Raw genomic sequence first — 23,643 nt, 5'->3', positions numbered from 1 at the left:
CCGTAATAGGTCAACCACGTACATGTACGTGGATTCTTTGCTTACTATCTGTGGTTAGTCACATACAAGTACATTCGCTTCTTTCGCGCTTTCTACGCATTTGAAATTCCCTCCAGCTTCAGTGTTTATGTTCTTTGAAGCGTCTAGCATGTATCAGATGCTAAATTTATGCCAGAGTCTGGCATAAAGCTTTGATTTCAAAACTGCCCTCTTACGGCTTCTATCCTTCTCTCTGCAACTTTATCTCATGTTTCCTTTCCGACCACTCTATTGCTGCTGTGGTAGACGGCTACTGTTCTTCTCCTAAACCTATTAATAGTGGTGTTCCTCAGGGTTCTGTCCTGTCACCCACTCTCTTTCTATTATTCATTAATGACTTTCTTAACCAAACTTCTTGCCCTATCCACTCCTACGCTGATGATACCACCCTACATCTTTCCGCGTTCTTTCAGAGACGTCCAACCCTTCAGGAAATTAACAGATCATGTGGGGACGCCACGGAACGCTTGACTTCCGATCTTTCTAAAATTTCCGATTGGGGCAGTAGTTTTCAATGCCTCAAAAACTCACTTCCTTCCATCTATCAACTAGACACAACCTTCCAGACAACTATCCCCTCTTCTTCAATGACACTCAACTGTCTCCCTCTTCCACAATGAATATCCTCGGTCTATCCTTTGCTCATAATCTTAACTGGAAACTTCACATCTCATCTCTTGCTAAAACAGCTTCTATGAAATTAGGTGTTCTGAGGCGTCTCCGCCAGTTTTTCTCGTCCCTCCAACTGCTTACTCTGTATAAGGGCCTTATCTGTCCCTGTATGGAGTACTCTTCGCATGTTTGGGGGGATTACAGTCACACAGCTTTGCTTGATAAGGTGGAATCGAAAGCTCTTCATCTCATCAACTCCCCTCCTCTGACTAACTGTCTTCAGTCTCTTTCTCACCGCCGAAATGTTGCATCCCTTTCTATATTTTATCGCTATTTTCATGGTAACTGTTCTACTAATCTTGCTAACTGCATGCCTCCCCTCCTCCTGCGGCCACGCTGCACAAGGTTTTCTTCTTCCTCTCATCCCTATTCTGTCCAACTCTCTAATGCAAGAGTTAACCAGTACGCTCAATCATTCATCCCTTTCACTGGTAAACTCTGGAACTCCCTCCTGCATCTGTATTTCCAAATTGCATAACTTGTCTTCTTTTAAGAGGGAGGTATCGAGGCATTTGCTCCCCTAATTCTGGCTGACGGTTTTGGCACTTTTTGTACTCTTTGGAGAGCCAGCGCTCAAGTGGGCTTTTTTCTAACTTTCTTTTTTTTTTTTTTTTTTTTTTTTTTTTTGCCCTTGGCTGGCCGGCCCTCTTCCCTATGTAAAAAAAAAAAAAAAAACAGTTTCCTGCCTTTCTGACATAGGTTAGTCACCCTCCTCCCCAAAAAAACGGAGTGACACTCTATTACTGTCGTGAGTGTGATGTAGCTCTTTGCACCGAGCCTTGTTTTGAAGAATATCACACCATGTTGCAATACTAAAATGCTTAGATACTGAAATAAAAATAATAAACAATATTTTGTAGCAAACTGCTCCAATTTAGCAAATTATTTTTCACTTTATATTTACAGTATTAACAAATATTTTTTGCATTTTTCATTTAATAAAACTTGGGTTAATTTATGAATACATAACCATCATACACATGTGTCGTAGGAGAAAAATATCAATAAAACGATTAAAAAAAGCCTCGCTTAGAAGTCACGTCTGGCAGCATCACTGAGCGAGCTAAATTTAAAGCTCCAGCAGGACATTTAAAAATGGCTATTTCAAACTTAACTCTTATTTTTACTTTTCTATGCCCATTTTGAGTTATATGGAATAAAAAAGGAAAGTGGAATTTTTGGTGACCTGGACAAGTATTGGGGAAGTAAATCAATGCTGACCTCTTACGGGTTAATAAATAGTGTTGGAAAACTATTTCTATTATAAACCTATTATGTATTAAAAATCAATTTTGTTAAAAGATTGCATTTTCAAAATTAACTTTGCACAAAACCTGACCTGATCAAGAGAAATGGATCTCATTTTCAGACTCAACAGCGCAAGGTAGTTATGTTTCAGTAGAAAATACAAACAGCTAGCGATAAATATATTTGTAACTCAGTGTAATAACTATACAGTGTTTGTAACTGAATATCAACATTAACTAAAACTAATGTTATTTAATTCTAGCGCAAATGGACGTGGGCTGTGGATTGGCTGAATGATGAACTGGACCGACGGCCTTATGTAGCCAACCAGCAGTATGGCTTCAATAACTGGTCACCACCAGCCCAAAGCAATGAGACCAGCAATGGATATTTCCTGGAACGTTCACCTAGTGCACGTTCCACCCTGGAGAAGGCATATGAACTGTGCCCGGAAGATGTAAGTCCATTTGTCCAAGAGACATGTTATTATTACCATACAGTGAATGAGTTTGTATTTTGGCTACATCATGAGGAACCTCAAGGGTTTGGAGAAAGAAAAATAGAAAGCAGCTTTTCAGGAAAGATATTAGGTTCATACAGTGTAAGGCTTGTGAGAAGTACTTACAGGTCTTATTCAGCATATCAGTTTCAACATGTATATAAAAATTAAAATGATGATAAGAAATAAAGACAGAAGCTTAGATTGCATCAGTAGTAGTTAGTTACAGTAGGAATTTTTATGGTATAAACAAAGATGGGAGTAATGAGTGTATGGAAGATATAATGAGGCAGAATGAATGAATTGTGGATTACATGAAATCATCAAATGAAGTAGTACAGGCAACCCCCGCTTAATGAACAGGTTACATTTAAAAAAAAAAAACGTTCGTTAAGCGAACCAATTATAACAAGTTTAACCGCTGACTTGAACTTTCATTGAGAGTAAACAAAGCGAGAGTGCATCATAGTACAGTGAAAGGTGTAATGAAAGCAAAAATTATGAAGTTAAACATTTAGGCAGTTTAAGTCATTATAATGTACACTAATGTATGTATGTAAGTAACTTTATAATGTTGATTTTGAATTTATGAAGGGAGATAGAGTGGAGCAGGAATGACACTAGCTGGCAACCTATGGAATGTAAACAAAGGGTGCATCATTGTACCGTACCCCATACAAAACTTGTGTACCACATTTCCACAAAGCTTTCCATTTTATCTATTGCAGATTCACAAGTTCAGGTGGTTCTTTTAGCTTGCAAGGAAGATATGATCTCACCAGCCTTCTTAATAGAGTCTGCTGACTTGAAAATAGTTGAGACAGTAGATGGAGTCAAGCCATGGTGGCAAGCTATGCTATTAGTTTTCTCGCCTCTCTCATGTCTGTGAATAATATCCAGCTTCACTTCGAGAGTAAGAGACTTCCTGGTCTTCTTAGCAATGCTAGGCAACATTGCAGGGCGTTTTGTTGGCATGTTGAGCGAGGGAAGACAAGCTGCTGCTGACGCTGTTATTGTTTTGAACTAGGGGAGCGGCGGTGCTGCTTTGTCCACGAGCGGCGCTGGTGTATTCAAAAGCCTGTCAGCTTGTGATACGGCGGGATTTCAAACTTGGAAATAATTACCTGGATAAAATTTTGCTAAAGCGAGTTTGGTGTTCATTAGACAAGCAGATGGTAATAAAAGGAAACGTTCATTGTAGCAAAATTTTGTTGAGTGAACGTTCGTTAAGCAGGGGTTGCCTGTATTTTGATTTGATATCTACAGTGATTAAGTTAGAAAATGAGTATGAAGGTGTTATATTGTGATATTTTATCTTCTACTGTTGAACCTCGACAACTCGGACCCCAATAACTCTAATTTCACAATAAGTCGGACTCTGACAGGCCCAGGAACTAAAGTCCAAGTTGAATTGCCCACCTCTTTTTTTTCATCCATTTTCTTTTATATTGTTTCTCTTGACATTATCAAAAATATAATTTCAACAAAAAAATTGCATTTTTTTGTTCTAGGTTAAAATGGTACCAAGCAAAAGTAGATCAGAGTTTATACTGATTTAGTGAAAATTTTTGAAGTGTAAAAGAACATTTTCAAGATATTCGTTCCTAAAGATTTTTCATAATTTTGTCCTTGTTTTGCTATTTGTATTCATCTGATTGAAATGAAATTTTCACACATGATTATGTATTCAATGGCAACTTCCTGGAGCATGATAGGATAATAATCCATCAGATCCTCTAGAAAATATTATTCACTCATATGTGAGGGTTCCGAAGCAGCCATCAGCAGCATCTTGGCAATCTGCCATTTTACAACTGAACTGGACATTCTCTGAGTCATTAGTAGTGTGTTGAAGTGAGATAATGATACTGTGAAGTAATTACTACTGTCTTATCCAGCTTTTATACCTTTGTCTCAAAATAATGTTTTGTAATGCTGTTATTGTTTTGTTTTGTTTTTATGTAAGAAGAAGTACCAAAAGCAAAAAATGAATATTAGAAAAAAGACCCACTTGAATTGTAGTCTCCATAAAAGAATCAAAAGAATTAGTCAAAATTCAGGGACAAATGTCTCGACACCTCTCTCTTACAAGAGGTTAAGTCGTAGGAAGATGAAAATATAGAAGCAGGTAGGGAATTCCAGTTTACCAGTGAAAGGTATGAATTATGGACAATACTGGTTAACTCTTGTATTAGACGGTTGGACAGAATAGGGGTGAGAGGAAGAAGAAAGCCTTGTGCAGCGAGGCCACAGGAGGGAGACATGCAGTTAGCAAGATCAGTAGAAAAGTTAGCATGAAAATAGAGTTAAAAGATAGAAAGGGATGCAACATTTCGGTGGTAAGAAAGAGGCTAGAAACAGTCAGTTAGACAAGGGGAGTTGATGAGATGAAAAGCTTTTGATTACACACTATCTAATAAACCTGTATGAGTGGACAACCCCCCCTCCCCCAAATATGCAAAAAAATACTCCATTCAAGGACAAATAAGGCCCTTGTACAGAGTTAGCATTTGGAGGGGTGAGAAAAACTGGCGGAGATGCCACAGAACGCTTAACTTCACCAAAGTTGTTTTGACAAGACATGAGATGTGAAGTTTCCAGTTAAGATTATGAGTAAAGGACAGACCGAGAATATTTAGTGTGGAAGAGGAAAACAGTTGAGTGTCATTGAAGAAGAGGGGATTGTTGTCTGGAAGGTTGTGTCGAGTTGATAGATGGAGGAATTGAGTTTTTGAGATATTGAAAACTACTAAGTTTTCTCTGCCCCAATCAGAAATCTTAGAAAGATCAGAAGTCAGGTGTTCTGTGGCATCCTTGCAGGATGTATTAACTTCCTGAAGGGTTGGACGCTTCTGAAAGGACATGAAAAGATGTAGGGTGATATCATCAGCATAGGTATGGATAGGGCAAGAAGTTTGGTTAAGAAAGTCATTAATGAATAATAGAAAGAGAGTGGGTGACAGGACAGAACCCTGAGGAACACCACTGTTATTAGATTTAGGAGAAGAACAGTGGCCATCTACCATTGCTGCAATAGAACGGTCGGAAAGGAAACTTAAGATAAAGTTGTAGAGAGAAGGATAGAAACTGTAGGAGGGAAGTTTTGAAATCAAAGCTTTGTGCCAGACTCTATCAAAAGCTTTTGATGTCTAATGCTATAGCAAAAGTTTCACCAAAATCTCAAAAAGAGGATAACCAAGACTCTGTAAGGAAAGCCTCAAGATCAACAGTAGAGCGACCTTGACAAAAGCCATACTGACAATCAGATAGAAGATTGTGAAGTGACAGATATTTAATAATCTTCCTATTGAGGATTGATTCAAAAACTTTAGACAAGCAAGATGTTAAAGCTATATAGGACGGTAGTTTGAGAGATTAGAACGGTCACCTTTTTTAGGAACAGGCTGAATGTAGGCAAACTTCCAGCAAGAAGGAAAGTTAGAAGTCGATAGGCATAGTTGAAAGAGTTTGGCCAGGTAAGGAGATAGCATAGAAGCAGTTTTTGAGAACAATAGGAGGGACCCCATCAGGTCCATAAGCCTTCTGAGGGTTTAGGCCAGAGAGGGCATGGAAAACATCATTACAAAGAATTTGGATTGAAGACATGAAATCATGAAATAGTCAGAGGGAGGAGGAGAGGGAGGGGCAAGCCCAAAATCATCCAAGATGGAGTTGTTAGCAAAGGTTTGAGAGAAAAGTTCATCTTTAGAAACTGATGAGATGGCAGTGGTGCCATCAGAAGGAAATAAAGGAGGGAACGATGAATAAGTAAAGTTATTGGAGATGTTTTTGGCTAGATGCCAGAAGTCACGAGGGGAATTAGAGTTTGAAAGATTTTGACATTTTCTATTTATGAATGAGTGTTTGGCAAGTTGAAGAACAGACTTAGCATGATTCTGGGCAGAAATATAAAGTGCATGAGATTCAGGAGATGGAAAGCTCAAGTACTTTTTGTGGGCAACCTCTCTTATCATGTATAGCACAAGAACAGGCTGTGTTAAACCAAGTTTTAGAAGGTTTAGGTTGAGAAAAAGAATGAGAAATGTATGCCTCCATGTCAGACACTATCACCTCTGTTATGCATTCAGCACACAAAGATGGGTCTCTGACAGGGAAACAGTAATCATTCCAGGGAAAATCAGCATAATACCTCCTCAGGTGCCCCCCAACTGGCAGAGGCAAAATGCCAGAGGCACCTCCACTTTGGGAGATCTTGGGGAGGGATTGGAGAAATAGGACAAGATACAGAAATTAGATTGTGATCAGAGAAGCCCAACATAGAAGATAGGGTGACAGCATAAGCAGAAGGATTAGCGGTAAGGAGGAGATCAAGAATGTTGGGCGTATCTCCAAGATGGTCAGGAGTATGAGTAGGGTGTTGCACCAGTTGGTCTAGGTCATGGAGGATAGCAAAGTTGAAGGCTAGCTCACCAGGATAGTCAGTGAAGGGGAAGGAAAGCCAAAGCTGGTAGTGAACATCGAAATCTCCAAGGATGGAGATCTCTGCAAAAGGGTAGAGGGACAGAATGTGCTCCACTTTGGAAGTTAAATAGTCAAAGAATATACTATAGTCAGAAGAGTTTGGGGAGAGATAGACAGCACAAATAAATTTAGTTCAAGAGTGATTGTTGAGTCTAAGACGGATGATGAAAAACTCAGAGTACTCAAGAGCGTGGGCACGAGAGCAAGTTAAGTCGTTGCACACATAGATGCAACATCCAGCTTTAGAACGAAAATGAGAATAGAGAAAGTAGGAGGGAACAGAGAAAGAGCTACCGTCAGTTGTCTAAGACAGCTGTGTTTCAGTGAGGAAAAGAAGATTAGGATTAGTAGAGGAGAGGTAGTGTTCCAGATTGAAAATTAGATCTAAGACTGCAAATGTTGCAGAAGTTATGTAGAAAATGTTGAGGGAGGCATTAAGGCATATGGAGGCAAATGTTTGTGAGGGGGAGATAACATACGTGAGAGTGGAGAGGCGAGGGTTCAAGATCCAGCTGTCAGCCACAGCTGTCTTGCAACTATAAGTTTATTTCTTGTTGTCTTCTCTGATTCTAATTCTTGTCAATTTATGTCTGTAGGGAGTTATTTCTCAAAAAGTAAAGCTAAGCCACATGACTCCTCTTGTCGCCTGGACACGTACTGAGTCACTGACTGAGAGAGAGAGAGAGAGAGAGAGACCAAAGGTTGAAATTTATCAAGTGATTTTTTTTTTTTTTTTTTTTTTTTTTTTGTTGTGTGTATTTACCTAATTGTAACATACGGAAAAGAGCTATGCTCGTGTTGTCCCGTCTCCATATCTATTAATGTCCAGCTTTTTCTTAAAATCATGAATATTCCTTGCGTTGACCACTTCCACGTCTAAACTATTCCATGCTTCCACCCTTCTATGAGGGAAGCTATATTTTTTCACATCTCTCCTATAAGTGGCCATTTTTAGTTTTTTCCCATGCCCTCTCGACATTCTTCCATTCCACATACACAGATCTTCCCTATCCATTTTTCCATGCCAATCATCACTCTGTATATTGCTATCAGGTCTCCCTTTCTCTTCTGTTTTCCAGGGTTGGAAGTTGCATTCTTTTCAGTCTGTCTTCATAAGTCAAATCTCTTAAGTCAGGCACCATTTTCGTTGCAGCCCTCTGTACTTTCTCTAGTTTCCTTATGTGTTTCTTTAAGTTCGAGCCCACTGTATTGTTGCATATTCAAGCCTCGGTCTTATCATTGCAGTAATTATTTTCTTCATCATTTCTTCATCTAAATATACGAACGCCACTCTTATGTTCCTCAATAAGTTCAATACTTCTCCAATTATTTTGTTTATATGTCTCTGGCGATAGGTCATTGGTAATTGTCACCCCAAGGTCTTTTTCTTCATGACTGGTTTTATGTCTTCATTTCCTATCTTGTACATACTCCTGATTCTTCTTTCACTCTTGCCAAACTCTATTTCTTGCATTTTGTCGTGTTGAACTCCATTTGCCATGTACAGCTCCATTTCCATATTCTGTCCAAGTCTTCCTGGAGTAGTTCGCAATCTTTGTCACATCTCACTTTTCTTAACAATTTTGCATCGCCTGCAAATAGGCTCACATAACTGGACACCCCATCCACCATGTCATTTATGTAGACCGCGAACATTACTGGTGCCAACACTGATCCCTGTGGAACTCCACTCTCCACCAATCCCCATTCTGATGGTCTGTCCTTAATTATTGTTCTCATTTCTCTTCCTACCAAAAGTCTTCCATCCATTTTAGTAAACTGCCATGCACTCCTCCTACCATTTCAAGTTTCCAGATCAGTCTCTGGTGTGGTACCTTATCAAAGGCCTTTTTAAATCCAGATATATTCCATCAGCCCAACCATCTCTTTCCTGTATTACATCTATCACCCTCGAATAGTAACATATCAGGTTTGTCGTGCATGAACGCCTTTTCTAAAACCAAATTGACACTCACAAAGTATGTCATTTTTCTCCAAGAAGTCTGTCCATCTATTCTTCACCACCCTCTCACACATCTTAGCTACCACACTTGTAAGTGACACTGGTCTATAGTTCAATGGGTCTCTTGTTACCTGATTTATAGATTGGGACAATGTTAGCTCTTTTCCAGTCTTGGGGCACTACACCTTCCCTTAATGAGGCATCAATTACTTCACAAACTTTTTCTGCCAATTGCTCCCTGCATTCTCTTAAAATCCATCCTGATACCCCATCAGGTCCCACAGCTTTTCTCACTTCTAAACTCCCCATCATGTTCTTGATCTCCTCCACAGTTACTTGAAACTCCTTCATAATCCCTTTCTGTTCCATTACCAGTGGTTTGTCAAAAGCAGTCTCCTTTGTGAATACCTTCCGAAAGCATCCATTCATAGCCTCTGCCATTTCCTGGGATCTTCACTGCATACTCCATTTACTTCTAAACTTTCAATACTTTCTCTATTTTTGATGTTGTTGTTCACATGTCTGTAAAAAGCCTTGGTTGGTCTTTACATTTATCAATTATATCCTTTTCTTGTTTCTTTCTTTCTTCTCTTCTAATCAACACATATTCATTTCTTGCTCTTTTGTAACTTTCCCACTGCTTAATCCGTCTTTTCCTTCTCCACCTCTTCCATGCATCCTCTTTTCTTGTTCTAGCCTTTTCACATCTATCGTTAAACCAGTCCTGCTTTCCAACTTCTATGTTGTCTTATTGGTACAAATTTTTCTCACCTTCTTTGTATATTTTTATAAATTCCTTCCACTTTTCATTTGCTCCTTAGCACTCTTGAATTTCATCCAATTTGTCTCTTGAAAGAATTTCTTTAGGTTTCAAAATCTGTCTTGGCATAATTCCATCTTCCCACTTTATATTCTTCATTTCTTCTAGATTTCTCTTCGTCTATCACCTTGAACTCCAAAACTGCATGATCACTCTTTGCTAAAGGGCACTCCACCCTCATCTCCTCAATGACCATTGGCTCTGTACTAAAGACCAAGTCCAGTCTTGACGATGCTCCCTCTCCTCCAAACCTAGTATCTTCTTTGACCCACTGAGTTAACACATTTTCCATTGCCAGTGTCAATAGTGTATTTCCCATGTTGTCTCTGATCCTTCCATTGACCAGTCCTCCCAACACACCTCTTTACAATTAAAATCTCCCATCATTATAGTTCGTTCACAGCCACCCAACATTTCTTCCAGACATGTTCCTGTATCACTTATCATTTCTTCATATTCCTGTACTGACCATGCATTTGTCTTAGGTGGTACGTACACCACTATGTAGTGCCTCTTTTTCCTTCATTAGTTTCTGCTCTGATCTTTAGCACTTCTGCCTTTCCCATACCTTCTTTCACTTGATCCACCTTTATATCTTTTTAACCAGCAACATCACTCCTCCTCCCATCTTACCTACTCTATTTCTTTTCCAAACATTATATTTCCCTTCTCCAACCATCATCAGGTCTTCTCCCTCTCTCAGTTTTGTTTCAGTAAGACCCACAATATCTGGGTTCTTGTCCTCAAGTAATCGTTGAGTTCTAAATCCCGATATCACTCCATTTATGTTGGAATACATTACATTTCGCTCATATGTAAGTTTCTTTAGTCCTTTAGTGTGTGTGTGTGTGTGTGTGTGTGTGTGTGTGTGTGTGTGTGTGTGTGTGTGTGTGTCTTTATTTACCTAGTTGTATTTACCTAGTTGTAGTTTTACAGGGCCTGGGCTTTATGCTCGTGTGGTCCCGTCTCCATATCTACACTTATCCAATTTTTCTTTAAAACTATGTACACTCTTTGCTGATACCACTTCCTCACTCAAACTGTTCCAAGTCTCAACACATCTTTGCGGAAACTAAATTTTTAACATCTCTCAGACATCGTCCCTTCCTTAGTTTCTTACTATGCGATCTTGTGCTTCTAAAGTCATATTCTTCTCTCAGGATCAGTTTCTCATTATCCACTTCATCCATTCCGTTAATCAATTTATAAACTTGTATCAGATCCCTCTCTCTCTCTGCTCCAAGGTTGGTAGATCCATTGCCTTTAGTCTCTCCTCATATGCCATCCCTTTAAATTCTGGAACCATTCTTGTAGCCATTTTTGTAGTCTCTAATTTTCTTATGTGTTTCTTTTATGGGAGTCCACACAACTCCTGCATATTCCAATCTAGGTCTTATTTTAGTACTTATCAATTTCTTCATCATTTCCTTGTCCATATAGTGAAATGCTACTCCAATATTCCTTAGCAAATTATACGCTCTCTGAAAATTCTATCAATATGGCTAACCGTTGATTATTTTCTTCCATTGTCACTCCCAAGTCCTTTTCCTTTTTACTTTTTCTAGTTCTACTCCATCTCCCATCTTATAGATTCCCACTGGTCGTCTTTCACTTTTTCCCATTTCCATGACATGGCTTTTGTCCACATTGAATTCCATCTCCCATTTTTGCTCCATTTCCAGATCTTGTTTAAGTCTTCCTGTAGTATTTCACAATCCTCTTTTGTTTAATGACTCTGCACAGTTTCACATCGTCCGCAAACAGATTTATGTAGCTGTTCACTCCTCTGGCATGTCATTTATATATACGAGAAAAGTATTGGTGCCAATACTGACCCTGTGGCACTCCACTGTCTACTGTTCTCCACTTGGACTTCATATCTTTAACTATCGTCCTTATTTCTCTCCCCTTAAGTAATTCTTCATCCATCTCAATGTGCTTCCTTTTAAGCCACCCTTCTCCTCTAACTTCCATAGTAATCTTTCATGTGGCACTTTATCAAAAGCCTTTTTAGATCTAAATAAATACAGTCAACCCATCCTCTCTCTCTTGTACTTTATCAACTATTCTAGAGTAGAAACTCAATAAATTTGTCACACATGACCGACCTTTTCTAAAACCAAATTGGCTATTTGATAATATTTTGTTGTCTTCAAGAAACTCGATCCATTGCTTCTTTATTACTTTTTCACACATCTTGCATATTACACTAGTTAGTGATACCGCCTGTAATTTAAAGGTTCTTCCTTCCTTCCGCTCTTATATATGGGAACCACCTCAGCTCTTTTCCACTCCACTGGCACTGTTCCATTTTCTATTGAGCATTTTATGATGTTGTATATTGGACTTGCTAGTTCTTCCCTACATTCTTTCAGTATTCTGCCTGAGACTTCATCCGTCCCATTGCCTTTTCCTCATCCAATTCCGTCATCAACTTTTTATTTCAAGCTTGGTTACTTTAATCTCTTTCATATAGACAGTCTCTATTACCCTGTGGTCTTTCAAATTTGGATTCCTTAGTAAAGACCTCATGAAATTTACTATTTAACAGTTCTGCCATACTTTTGGGTCTTCCACCATTCCGTTTTCTCCTTTTAACCTTTCTATTGTTTCTTTTGTCTTATTTTTCCATTTATGAATCTGTAGAACAATTTTGGTTGTTCCTTACATTTTTGACAATGTCCTTTTCATAGTTCTTTTCTTCTTCCTTTCTCACCTTAGCATATTCATTTTTTGCTGTTTTGAAGTTTTCCTTATTTTCTGGATTTCTGTTTCTTCTCCACCTTTTCCATGCTCCATCTCGTTTCTCCTTTGCCCTAGCACATCTTGCATTAAACCAATCTTTCTTTCCTTCTTCTTTAGGTCTATATTTCGGAACATATTCCCTGACCCCAGTTTTGTATATTTCCAAAAATAAGTTATATTTCTCTTGAACCGTTTTCCATCTCCTCCCAGTTTACGTTTTTAAAATAGTTCTTGAGATTCTCAATATCAGCCTTTCTGTAATTTAATCGGTCTCCTTTGTATGATTCATCTCTATCTTCCTTTCCTTCTTCTATATCCATCTCTAATATTACATGGTCACTCTTTCCCATCTATCATGTCTCTATATTCTTGGTTAGTCCATGAGTTTGTTTTTGGTGGCACATATGTTCCAATGATTGTTAACTCCTTTTTGTTAATATGCATCTTAACATACAGTATTTCTGATTTTCCTTCCCCAAACTCCACTTGATTTACCACTATCTCCTTCCTTAACATCATCATGACTCCTCCTCCTCCTTTACCCACTCTGTCTCTCCTCCATATATTATACCTTTTATCTATGTCTATTTTTATTGCCTCATTTAACTTTGTTTCCACCAGGCATACAATATCTGGTTCTTCTTTCTTTATGTAATCTCTTAATTCTAATTTACTAGATAAAATCCCATCTATGTTTGTATACATCATTTTAATCTCTTGTTCTTATCATTTTTAGTTGAACTTGCTCCATTCTTTTCTCTTCTTTCTCTTTTATATACCATTTCCTTATCCTGTCTCCTATAATTCTCCAAAAATGCCTTCTTCTCCTCCTCTGACCTTTCATTATTTTTTCTCTTGCTTCTGCCACCAGTTCATTGTGTCTCTTCCTTTCCTCCTCGTTTCAATTTTCTTTATATATATATATATATATATATATATATATATATATATATATATATATATATATATATATATATATATATATATATATACAGGCAACCCCCGTTTAACGAAGGTTCACACAACAAAATTTCGCTACAACGAAGGTTTAATTTTACTACCATCTGCTCGTTTAACGAACACCAAACTCGCTTTAACGAAGTTTTATCCAGGTAATTTTTTTTTCCAAATTTGAAAGCCCCACCATATCATGCAAGCTGACAGGCTTTTGAATACATCAGGAGCTGCTGGTACTAAGGCCTGCCTCAGGAGAAATCCTGAGACACCTGTAGAATAAAGATCAAGATCAAGCCTCTCGTGGACAACACTGGCTCTGCCGATACAAAGGCCTGACTCAGAAGAAATTCTGTGTCACCTGTAGCATCAAGATCAAGATCAAGATCACACGCACCACTCACTGCCCAGTCAAGACATAACAGCGTCACCAGCAGCTCATCTTCCTTAGTTCAACTTACCACAAAAACGCCCTGCAATGTGGCCTAACGTTCCTAAGAAGACCAGGAAGTGTCTTACTCTCGAAGTGAAGCTGGGTATTATTCACAGACAAGAGAAAGGCCAGAAAACTAATAACATTGCTTCCCACCATGGCTTGACTCCATCTACTGTCTACTATTTTCAAGTCAAGAGACTCTATTAAGAAGGCTAGTGAGACCTCATCTTCCTTGCAAGCTAAAAGAACCACCAGAACTCGTGACTCTACAATAGATAAAATGGAAAGACTTGTGGAAATGTGGTACATAAGTTTTGTATGCGGTACCATGATGCGCACTTTGTTTACATTCCACAGGTTGCCGGTTAGTGTATTTCCGTTTCACTCTCCTCCCTTCATAAAGTTAAGATCATCAACATTATAAAGTTACGTACATACATACATTAGTGTACATTATAATGACTTAAATTAAACTACCTAAATGTTTAACTTCATAATTTTTACTTTCATTAAACCTTTACTGTACTATGATGCACTCTCGCTTTGTTTACTCTCAATGGAAGTTCAAATCAGGGTTAAACTTGTTATAATCGGTTCGCTTAACGAAGTGTTTTTAGGAACGTAACCCTTCGTTAAACAGGGTTGCCTGTATATATATATATATATATATATATATATATATATATATATATATATATATATATATATACACACACACACACACACACACACACACACATACAGACCAAACAGGGATTACAGGCTGGGTGATGAGAAAATTAAAGAGACCAATGAGGAGAAAGACTTAGGAGTAACCGTGCAAAACACTTTGTCACCAGAGAAACACATTAACAAGATTTTTTGGAAAACATACAACATGCTTCAAAATATTGGCCTTGCATTCCACTACCTAGATGAAGGAATGATGAAGATATTATGTATCTTAAGACCCCAGTTAGAATATGTAGCATGTGTTTGGTCACCTCATATGAAGAAAAATGTGAAGAAGGTGGAAAGGGTACAGAGGCTGGCAACATGGATGGTACCAGGACTCAGGGAGTTAGACTATGAGGAAATACTGAGGAAGCTGGGGCTGACCACATTAGAAGAGAGAAGAACAAGAGGAGACATGATAACTATGTATAAATTGGTGAACAAGATTGACATACTGGACAGAGAGTTGATAAAGGTGACCACAAGTAATCATCTCCAAGGACATGGAAAAAAGCTAATAAAGGACATCTGTCTAAATGACGTGAGAAAATACAGTTTCCTGCATCGTAGCATTGATAAGTGGAATAAACTGAGCAGTGATGTCGACGCGGTGTGTGTCAATCAGATGAAAGAGGAGATATGACAGGAATGGACAAGGAGACGGGTCACAGAGAGCTTAGCTCGGGCCTTGTAATACACAAATAGGTAAATACACACACACACACAATCCCAATATGGGCTTTTCATGGAAATTTGTGAGCTAAAGGAAGTATTTTCTTGGGTACTTCCTATCTGAAAGCCCACCCTTTAGGGAACTGTTACCCCAAGTGGAAGTTCTTCCTACACTGGGACTGCGGCCTTGATTCAAACCTGAGCAGCTAGGGACCCTTCATCCCCCAAAAGCACTTGTGTTTCCACTGTACCACAGCAGCCCCCACCCTTACATTACTGATACACTAGGCTTTTGTTACTTTGAGTGAAGTTGACAATGATTTAATTTGGTATTTTCTTCTAGTCATCCCATGTTATTGTGCTATATTTCAGTTTTGTTATTTTAACTTTGTTGCTCAACTTCTTTGCACAGGAGCCAGAGCCAGAAGAATGTGAGGAGGCAGAAGTGGCCATACCTGAGGATGTTGCCCCTCTCCCCCCAGTGTCTGAGCAACAGCAACAACAGCAATCCCAGCAACAACAGCAGCAGCAGCAGCAACAACAACTTGGGGTAAACTACAGCATTGTGCATTGACTTAATGTTCTCTAGTTCATGAATGATTCTCATAGCTTAATTTTGTTTTTTGAATCTGTCTAGTACATAACTACAGTAAACGCTGTTTAAGTCGGACCTGAATAAGGCAGGTATCAAATAAGTTGGACTCTCTCAGAAATTTATTTATTTTTATTTATTTTATTTATTTATTATTTTTTTTTTAATGCTTTATCCCAGGTGCACCAGTAGACATTATTTGCCCTTTAATTGAGTAATGTTAAGCTAATAGGCTGATACATTGATATGCTCATAGGGTCCTATCTCTGTATCTCATATTAACTAATTTTCTTTTAAATACATAAATCATCTCAGCACACACAGGCTCTCTATCCAGTCCATTCCACTCTGTGTGGGAAGCTGTTCCTTTTGTAACCTCGTCTGTAGTTATCCTTCTTTAGCTTCTTAGCATGATCTCTAGTCTCCTTCACATCCCAAATTATTAAGTCTTCTTGATCAAGAACTTCCATTTTATTCATCATTTTGTAGATAGCTAACAAATTCCCTCTTTTTACTTCTCTGTTCAGCAGTCAGGAGTCCCAATCTCATCACTCTCCTCATTTGAAAGTTATGTTAGAGTAGAGGCCAATTTTGTTATAGCTCTCTGGATCCTCTCTTAAGAACATAAGAAAAGAGGGAAGCTGCAATAGGTCGCTAGGCCTATACGAGGCAGTCCCTGTCTGTTTAAGCTATCTAATTCCATCTATCATCCCCATCCATGAATTTTCTAACCTTCTTTTAAAGCTCCCTATTGACTCAGCTCTGACTACATGACCACTGAGACCGTTCCACTCATCAACCACTCTGTTTGAAAACCAGTTTCTTCCCATTTCTTTCCTAAACCTGAATTTTTCAAGTTTAAACCCATTATTTCTGGTTCTGTCCCCACTACTGGTCCTAAGAACTACATTCATATCTTCCTTATGTTCTTTTGTACTGGGTGACCACAGCACTGCTGCATATTCCAATATCAGCCTACCATATATACTGTATTAAAAAGCAACTTAGTATATAAGATTACCCCCAATTTCTGAAGGAAAAGATTAGGTTTTGAGCTGTTACCGCTGTATAAGACGACCTCCTTAATTTAAGGCGGAAGGTGCATCACTGACAAGCCGCAACTGGTTGGTTCCCTCACTTAAGTACTATATTAGTATCATGGCAAAATTCACTATCCCTGTTCTGCTCAGTTCCATGTGTTTCTGACTTCTGAAATGGCAGGAACATGCATTATTTTTTATTCTTGATGACTATGGTACTAATCACCACTGGTTTATTGGTGGCACCTCACTGGGCCCTGGGAAGCCATAATATGGTTGTTCCTTCACTTTCAGTGCCACTAGTTTTAATTAGAATTACAGCTGCCCTTAATTTTTTAATCCAACAATTAGCTCACACACAAATGCCTTTAAATAGGAGTAAAAGGAATTAAAACTCGAGGCTATTATTGGCTTAATATAAATAATGGTATTTATCAACACCATGGTTTGATTTCTGTTAGTCTAATCGGCAACTGATGATTATTATTATTATGGCATTGCTGGGTCCACCGACACGTGACATTGTCCATAAACAGTTGACATCTGAAGAGAGAGTAGCTTGCCCTGTCATGGAACCAATAAATTGTGTACATGTATACATACAGTCAACTCTCAATTAATGCAAGGATTACATTCTTGCAGACGTTGCATTATTCAAAATAGCATTATTCAAACAATTTTCCCATAGAAAACAGTGTTAATACGGGGTTACATTCCTAGCCACGGGGAATGTCTGCCTATTTTTGTTACTCAAACCTTAAAAAAAAAATATTTATACATCACCAAGTCATAGGAAATATAAAAAAAACACACGTTCTCATTTTATTAACTCTGTACACAACGTGCTCTCTCTCAGTCCTGTCGCATGGACAATCACAAGGTCTTTTCTCCCTTAGCATAGCAATTTAAATCTTCCAACTTCTTTTCAATGGTTACGTAACAGTCTTCCTTGATTTCTCGGAATCACTCTCCTATGAGGGATGCTTGGATGCCATAGTATAGGACACAAGGTGAAAATGCAGAGAAACAATCCACACAGTGTGGATTACCTCCAGATGGAGGAGTGTGGTCTCATTTATATACATTTATGTTCACAAAACAACAATTTTATTTGCATTTGACAAGCCATACCACTAAGAAAGTAATGTTCTGTGATGCACAAAGTGAAATCTTGCATGGAACATGGAAATGAAAACAGGAGATGAGCAGCCATTTGTGATTACTGTCTCCACTTCTTCTTGTGACCCTCTTTACCTGTCCTTTACCTTGTCCATTGCTTTCACCACAATATTTTTGTTTCCACTCATTTATTGCCTGCTATAATGGACATCATACCTCTGCATTCATCATGTATATGAATACAAAGGCATTATGTCCATTATAGCAGGTAATAAAGGGGTGGAAACAAAAATATTGTGGTGAAAGCAACAGACAAGGTAAAGAGAGTCACAAGAAGAAGAAGCAGCAGCAGCATCAGCTGCATCAACTTCTCGTGGTCAGAAACAAGCATCACCGCATCCTCCTCGTGACTCCATCAAGCCAGCACTACACACTCTTATATAAGCCAATAAGTTTTTCTTTGATATACTGCATTCATTATGGAAAATAAATCAGGGAAGTAAGCAAATTGTAATATGAAAATTCAACTTCGCGGTCAGAAACAAGTATCAACACATTCTCCTCAGCCGATTCCATCAAGCCAGCACCACGCACTCTTATCTAAACCAATAACAAGATAAAAATAACGATTCAATTAGTGTCATGCATCATAATATGTTTCTGAACTGCATACTTATCCATGAAAATACATGTATATCTTATATCTCACCAAGAAATACATAAAAAATTATAAAATACAGCATACTGACATAAGTGCTCTCACCATCCTCATGCTTGGCTCCCTCACACCTACACAAACATATCCTTGCAAAAGCTGATACATGATTGGCTAAGTGTCTACCATCTTGAAAACAATGGGCCAATGACAGGCCTCAAAATATGAAGACAGATAGCCTCAAGCATAAATAAACTGTGTGGCATAAAGGACCGCAGCTTCTGAAAAGCGCCACGATCATGCCTGACGGGCTCTAACATAAGAGCCACGATCGTGCCTGATGGGCTATAAGGGTTAAGGCTTTTAATTCATGAACTGGATACTCCCTCTTCCCCTCGGATCATCTAGAATCTTCCATATGTCTGTCTATGTCTCATGACCACGTGCTGTTACGCTAGGCAATGATCTTAATAACTAAAAAAACTTAATACCAATTATTATCCCCGGCACTACAAAACAACTGCAAACAACACTCCTGAGGCACTGAGGCAGCGTGGTGCCCCAGCGTGCAGTCAGCTGATCGCGCAGTGCTGGGCGCAATCTGTTGACCGCATTTGTTATTGTTCACATTTCAAAGCAAAGTTCTTCCTCCAATGCAAAGAAAAAAAAAAAAATATATATATATATATATATATATATATATATATATATATATATATATATATATACAGGCAACCCCCGTTTAACGAAGGTTCACACAACGAAATTTCGCTATAACGAAGGTTTCATTTTAATACCATTTGCTCGTTTAACGAACACCAAACTCGCTTTAACGAAGTTTTATCCAGGTAATTTTTTTCCAAATTTGAAAGCCCCACTGTATCATGCAAGCTGACAGGCTTTTGAATACATCAGGAGCTGCTGGTACTAAGGCCTGCCTCAGGAGAAATCCTGAGACACCTATAGAATAAAGATCAAGATCAAGCCTCTCGTGGACAACACAGGCTCTGCCGATACAAAGGCCTGACTAAGAAGAAATTCTGTGTCAACTGTAGCATCAAGATCAAGATCAAGATCACACACACCACTCACTGGCCAGTCAAAACATAACAGCGTCACCAGCAGCTCATCTTCCTTAGTTCAACTTACCACCAAAACGCCCTGCAATGTGGCCTAACGTTCCTAAGAAGACCAGAAAATGTCTTACTCTCGAAGTGAAGCTGGGTATTATTCACAGACAAGAGAGAGGCCAGAAAACTAATAACATTGCTTCCCACCATGGCTTGACTCCATCTACTGTCTACTATTTTCAAGTCAAGATACTCTATTAAGAAGGCTAGTGAGACCTCATCTTCCTTGCAAGCTAAAAGAACCACCAGAACTTGTGACTCTACAATGGATAAAATGGAAAGCCTTATGGAAATGTGGTACATACGTTTTGGATGCAGTACCATGATGCGCACTTTGTTTACATTCCACAGGTTGCCGGTTTAATGTATTTCCCGTTTCACTCTCCCTCCCTTCATAAAGTTAAGATCATCAACATTATAAAGTTACGTACATACATACATTAGTGTGCATTATAATTACTTAAATTAAACTACCTAAATGTTTAACTTCATAATTTTTACTTTCATTAAACCTTTTACTGTACTATGATGCACTATCACTTTGCTTACTCTCAATGGAAGTTCAAATCAGGGGTTATACTTGTTATAATCGGTTTGCTTAACGAAGTGTTTTTTAGGAACGTAACCCCTTCGTTAAACGGGGGTTGCCTTATATATATATATATATATATATATATATATATATATATATATATATATATATATATCCCGCGTTTTACGATTTAAAATTTTCAATTTTTTTAAATCTTAAATTGCCTTATAGTGGACTGACGTAACTACGAGTTTGACGTAACTCGAGACCGACGTAACCCGGGACTTTACTGTATATATATATAGTCAACCCTCGGCTATCGCGTTTTATTGCTATCGCGCACCCATGAAAAGCTGCTAAAATTTCATTATAGCGACCTCAGATGCCTGCTATAGCGCGCCCGGCCATGATGTCATGGAATATCTGAGCGCTCATTGGCCAAAACCGCCTTCCCGCCAAAGATCAATTCGGCTATCGCGTTTTCGGCTATGGCGCGGCTATTTCGGCCCCAATTGGGCGCAATAGCCAAGGGTTATGTGTGTGTATATATATATATATATATATATATATATATATATATATATATATATATATATATATATATATATACACACACACACACACACACACACAGTGGTACGTTGAAGTACAAATGCTTTTGAGTTTGAAAATCTTGGATTACGAAGGAAAAATTATATATATATATATATATATATATATATTTTTTTTTTTTTTCGTAATCCAAGTTTTTCGAACTCAAAAGCATTTGTACTTTAACGTACCACTGTGTGTGTGTGTGTGTGTGTGTGTTTATATATATATATATATATATATATATATATATATATATATATATACACACACACACACACACTTAACCCTCGGCTATCGCGCCCAATTGGGGCCGAAATAGCCGCGCCATAGCCGAAAACGCGATAGCCGAATTGATCTTTGGCGGGAAGGCAGTTTTGGCCAATGAGCGCTCAGATATTCCATGACGTCATGGCGGGGCGTGCTATAGCAGGCATCTGAGGTCGTGATAATGAAATTTTAGCAGCTTGTCATGGGTGCGCGATAGCAATAAAACGCGATAGCCGAAGTCGCGATAGCCGAGGTTGACTGTATATATATATATATATATATATATATATATATATATATATATATATATATATATATATATATATATATATATATATATATATATATATATATATATATATATATATATATATATATATATATATATATATATATATATATATATATATATACAGTAATGTCCCGGGTTACGTCGGTCTCGAGTTACATCAAACTCGTAGTTACGTCAGTCCACTATAAGACAATTTAAGATTTTAAAAAATTGAAAATTTATAAATCGTAAAGCGCGGGATTTATTGTTATTGTTGGTGGTTACTCGTCACACCGCCCGCCTCACGCTTGAATACAATAACACCCTGCCTCAGTTCCACCACACCGTCGCCCCTGGCAAGAGTGTTATCCTACTTCTGCATTTACTGACTCAAGTTCTTAGTATCTTGCTCAATGGCACCAAAAAGAAACCTCCTTAGTTACAGCAGTGATGCTAAGAAAAGGAAAACCATTACGCTACAAGAAAAAGAGGACGTAATTAAAGACATGAGAAGGGAGGCAGCAGCTGTGTGTGAGGGAGTGAAGAAGAAAATGGAAAGCCCGTTACCATGACAACGGGGAGGTTGACGACCTTGAGGGTTCGCGCACCCATCACAACAATAGCAACTCCAGAGCCTTCGCCTGGGCCACACGACACTCGCAGCTCACTTGCACCGTCTGTGCCTGTCTGCTGATCCCTATTGCCCTTTCCTATTACATTTCCTGCTCCGCTGCCCACGCTTCTACTCCCACCACACTGCACTACGCTCCCACCTGTCTGCCCTGGGCATCACACCATTCGACCTGCCCACCCTCCTGGCGGCCTCAGGGCCACCCCTCTTGGCAAACCTGCAGTCCTTCGCGTTCGTGGCCTTAATCAACAACAAAAACAAACTATGTTTCATATTCCTATATAGTTGTAAATAATATAATAATATAACCTTTAACTTACCTGAATGACCTTAAACAATGATTGGTTGAAAACTCCATAATATGCTTTGAAATGTACGGAAACTCGAGTTACGTACAAAATCGACTTACGTCATGTTTCCTTTACGTAACTCTGACGTAAACCGAGACCTTACTGTATATATATATATATATATATATATATATATATATATATATATATATATATATATATATATACACTCGACCCTCGAAACAACGGACCTCCCATCAACGGATTTCAGAAACTACAGACAAATTCTGGAGTCCGGTTTAATCTACGGACAAATATTAAAATGCACGCGATTGTCCGTTCACGGCAAATTATTGTCCGGTAGGTGGCTTATTAAGGTGAGAGAACTTCGTTTTCTGAATTGTTTATTAATATTTATTAAACTGACCATGCTCATGTCATCTATTTCAGGTTATTTGTTGTACTTAATGCTTTGTAATATTGCTTGAATGATTTCTTAATGATTACACAGTATTTTACGTACATTTTATACGGTTTTTTACATACTTTTGCAAAGAACGGACTTTTGCAATCTACGGACAGGGTTGTGCATGCATTTGTCCGTTGTTTCGAGTCAGTGTGTATATATATATATATATATATATATATATATATATATATATATATATATATATATATATATATATATATATATATATATATATATATATATATATATATATATATATATATATTATTTTATGGAACCAGTATGTAAGTGTAGGACTTATTATGATGAGTTTAACATAAGAGTGAACTACTTTGAGCCGTTTTCTGTTGTTTGTCATCTTCAGAAAATTGTTGAGAACAGCCAATATATAAGTATTGTTTTTTCTCTAAATATTGCATGGATTTATTTCATGATGTACAACCTAGTATGAAAAATCACTTACTATTATTGTTATTTCTGTTGAGGAGAGAGAGAAGAGAGAGCTGCCTTTGAATGCCACCTCCCAGCTCAGATATGGTGCTGGAGTCATTTTTTATTGCCCATAACATACATAACATAAATAATAGGATAACAAAGGGCCACCAGGGCCCATCTAGGTTATCCTGTATCAGTCGCACAGCGACCTCGTCATCAGTACTTAAAGATACACTTACAAGTACACAATACATTTTATACTAATTCTAAATATTTGGTCCATTAACAGGGCTAAGTCCTGCAGCAAATTCCTCTACAATCTGTGATCCCCATACATGGGGATCATGTCTTGTTTAACTATAGTAAATTTCTTA

General features: G+C 38.1%; 1 protein-coding gene across 1 annotated transcript in view; it reads left to right on the top strand.

Annotated features, from left to right (window-relative positions):
- The window catches only part of LOC123514879, a 573,117-nt gene that overhangs the window by 514,876 nt on the left and 34,598 nt on the right, over nucleotides 1-23,643 (top strand). Inside the window, exons 91-92 of the mRNA XM_045273138.1 lie at nucleotides 2,222-2,416; nucleotides 15,657-15,794. Of these exons, the coding sequence (XP_045129073.1) occupies nucleotides 2,222-2,416; nucleotides 15,657-15,794 (333 nt within the window). The remainder of the gene's footprint in view (nucleotides 1-2,221; nucleotides 2,417-15,656; nucleotides 15,795-23,643) is intronic.

This window comes from Portunus trituberculatus, chromosome 38 (assembly GCF_017591435.1).
Source record: "Portunus trituberculatus isolate SZX2019 chromosome 38, ASM1759143v1, whole genome shotgun sequence".
Classification (NCBI taxonomy): domain Eukaryota; kingdom Metazoa; phylum Arthropoda; class Malacostraca; order Decapoda; family Portunidae; genus Portunus; species Portunus trituberculatus.
Note: the sequence above shows the minus strand (reverse complement) of the source record. Positions and strands in the feature narration are given on the sequence as shown.